This window comes from Malus domestica, chromosome 17, assembly GCF_042453785.1.
Source record: "Malus domestica chromosome 17, GDT2T_hap1".
NCBI lineage: Eukaryota > Viridiplantae > Streptophyta > Magnoliopsida > Rosales > Rosaceae > Malus > Malus domestica.
In genome coordinates this window covers 19,483,431-19,486,112 of record NC_091677.1, presented here as the reverse complement: position 1 = coordinate 19,486,112, position 2,682 = coordinate 19,483,431, and the positions used below count along the sequence as shown (strand labels likewise).

The 2,682-nt window shown below is 45.5% G+C and overlaps 1 protein-coding gene across 1 annotated transcript; it reads left to right on the top strand.

The window, feature by feature from the left end:
• Window positions 1–248: 248 nt before the first annotated feature.
• LOC139193406 (uncharacterized) lies at window positions 249–1,948 on the top strand. Its single transcript, XM_070816406.1, has 2 exons — window positions 249–677; window positions 1,160–1,948. The coding sequence occupies exons 1-2, from the start codon at window positions 249–251 to the stop codon at window positions 1,946–1,948; spliced, it is 1,218 nt and encodes a 405-aa protein (XP_070672507.1).
• The last annotated feature ends 734 nt before the right edge of the window (window positions 1,949–2,682 follow it).

Here is a 2,682-nt window from a genome sequence, read left to right as displayed (position 1 = left end):
AACCTCATAGAGTTCCTAGCCGAATGAGACAATGGTCCTGTTTTATCTCTTGACAAAGTTCAAGTCGCCCGGCCGAACTCGAAGATAGTCAGCCTTAAGTCAAAGATCCGTTGGAGGAAATAAATGTTAGGACGGTTGATGACCCTCAGCCATTATTTATTAGTGCCTTGTTACCCCGTTCTATCAAATCTGAACTTTGTAACTTACTCGGCGAGTTTAAAGACTGTTTTTCTTGGAGTTATCATCAGATGCCTGGCCTTGATCGAATCCTTGTCCAGCATGAATTACGTATCAAACCTGGTTGCAAGCCTTTTCGACAACCTCCTCGACGATTCTCGACCGAAGTACAACTCGGCATAAAAGATGAAATTGTTAAACTTTTAAATGCCGGGTTTATTCGAACTGCTCGATACATCGAATGGTTGGCGAATATTGTACCAGTGCTAAAGAAAAATGAGGCCTTACACATTTGCATTGATTTTCGAAATCTGAATTTGGCAACACCTAAAGATGCATATCCCATGCCAATTTCAGATTTGCTAATCGACGCCGCGGCTCATCATGACATGCTGTCTTTCATGGATGGACATGCTGGTTATAACCAGATATTTATTGACGAGGTCGATGTTCATAAAACTGCTTTCCGCTGCCCGGGGGCACTTGGAACCTACGAGTGGGTAGTCATGCCATTTGGTCTAAAAAACGCTGATGCCACATATCAACTCGCGATGAACACTATTTTTCATGACCTGATCGGCATAACTATAGAAGTGTATATTAATGACGTCGTGGTCAAATCGAAAAGTCGCCAAACGCATATTGATGATCTTCGGCAAGCTTTCCTTCGCATGCGTCGACATAACCTTAAGATGAACCTGGCCAAATACGCCTTTGGTGTGTCGCCAACAATTTCTTAGGTTTTCTTGTCCACAATCGCGGCATCAAGGTAGACGCGAACAAAGCTCATGCGATTATTGATGCACCACCCCCGACGACCAAAAAACAACTCCAGTCCTTACTCGGGAAAATAAATTTTCCTCGCTGCTTCATAGCTAATTCCGCTGGCAAAATGACGGCATTCTTTACGCTTTTGAAACTTAAGGACTCAGATAAGTTTGAGTGGCGTGAAGAACATTGAGCGGCTTTCGCGCAAATTAAGGTTGCTCTTGCAACTCCGCCCGTCCTCGTACCGCCTCGACGTGATAAACCCCTTAAGCTTTACATTTCAAGGGCCGAAGAATCCATCGGGTGCCTCCTCGCACAAGATACTAATGCTGGGCGAGAACAAGCTATTTTCTATCTCAGCCGAAACCTCAATACTCCCGACATCAATTATTCACCCGTTGAGAAGCTTTGCTTGGCTTTGTTTTTCGCCAAATCAAAACTCCAGCACTATATGCTCCCATTCGTTACTCAGGTCATCGCCCAGACAGATGTCATTCGATATATGCTTACTCGACCAATAGTCAAAGGCCGAATTGGGGAATGGACATTGGCACTATCTGAGTTTAGTCTGCAGTATGTCCCACAAAAAGTCGTCAAAGGACAAGCGCTTGCTGATTTCTTAGCTCAACACCCTTCTCCATATGGGTTCGCAAGCAACGACGTTGAAATCGAAATGGTGGGAACACATGACAATTATTGGACGATGTATTTTAATGGTTCTAGTACGTCGACATCGGCCAGCGTGGGGGTTGTAATTAAGTCTCCACACCAACATTGTTGGTTCTTTTCCCTCAAGTTAGATTTCGATTATACCAACAATCAGGCCGAATACGAAGCCCTTGTTATCGGCCTTAGCGTGCATCATGATTTACGCGCCGCTCGTGCCCTCATCTTCGGTGATTTGGAGCTTGTGATTAACCAACTCAATGGAACTTTTCGGTGCATGAGTTGCATTCTGGCGCCCTATCACATGGTTGCCAGCTACTTGACGGTATCACGTTGAATCATATTTCTCGTGTTTGGAACACCGTCGCAGACGAACTCGCTCAAATAGCCTCCGGAGCACAACTCCTAGGGGGCGAGTTTGGCCAAATGATACCCATTTTACGGCAATCGTATCCGGCTTTGGTTAATCAACAAGTCCTCCAACGCGACCAAGTCATCCGTACACGAGTCATGTCCTTACCTTCGTTGTTGGAACAGGAGGATCCTGTAGATATTTGCGTGGTCGAGCCACTACCAAACGACTGGAGAAGGCCAATTATGCAATACCTAGATAATCCCAAAGACAAACAAGACCGAAGACAAGGGTCCATGCCACAAACTACGTCTCGTACCAGAATGAGTTGTATCGAAAGGGCGAGGACGGTTTATTGCTGTTATGCCTCGGCTCGCAAGAAGCCACCCAAGCAACCACAAAGGTACATGAAGGAATTTGCAGAGCCCATCAATCAGGACGCCAGATGCGTTGGCTACTTCGCCAGCACGGTTACTTCTAGCCAAGCATATTGAAAGATTGTATTAAGTATGCGCGAGGGTGCGTCCAGTGTCAAATTCATGGACCCATCCAAAGAGCCCTGGCCGAATTACTTCATTTGATCACCAAACCTTGACCGTTCAAAAGATGGGCAATGGACGTGATCGGTAAAATTACGCCATCTTCTAGAGCAGCAAAACATGCATGGATACTCGTGGCAACTGATTATTTCACTAAATGGGTCGAAGCAAAATCATACA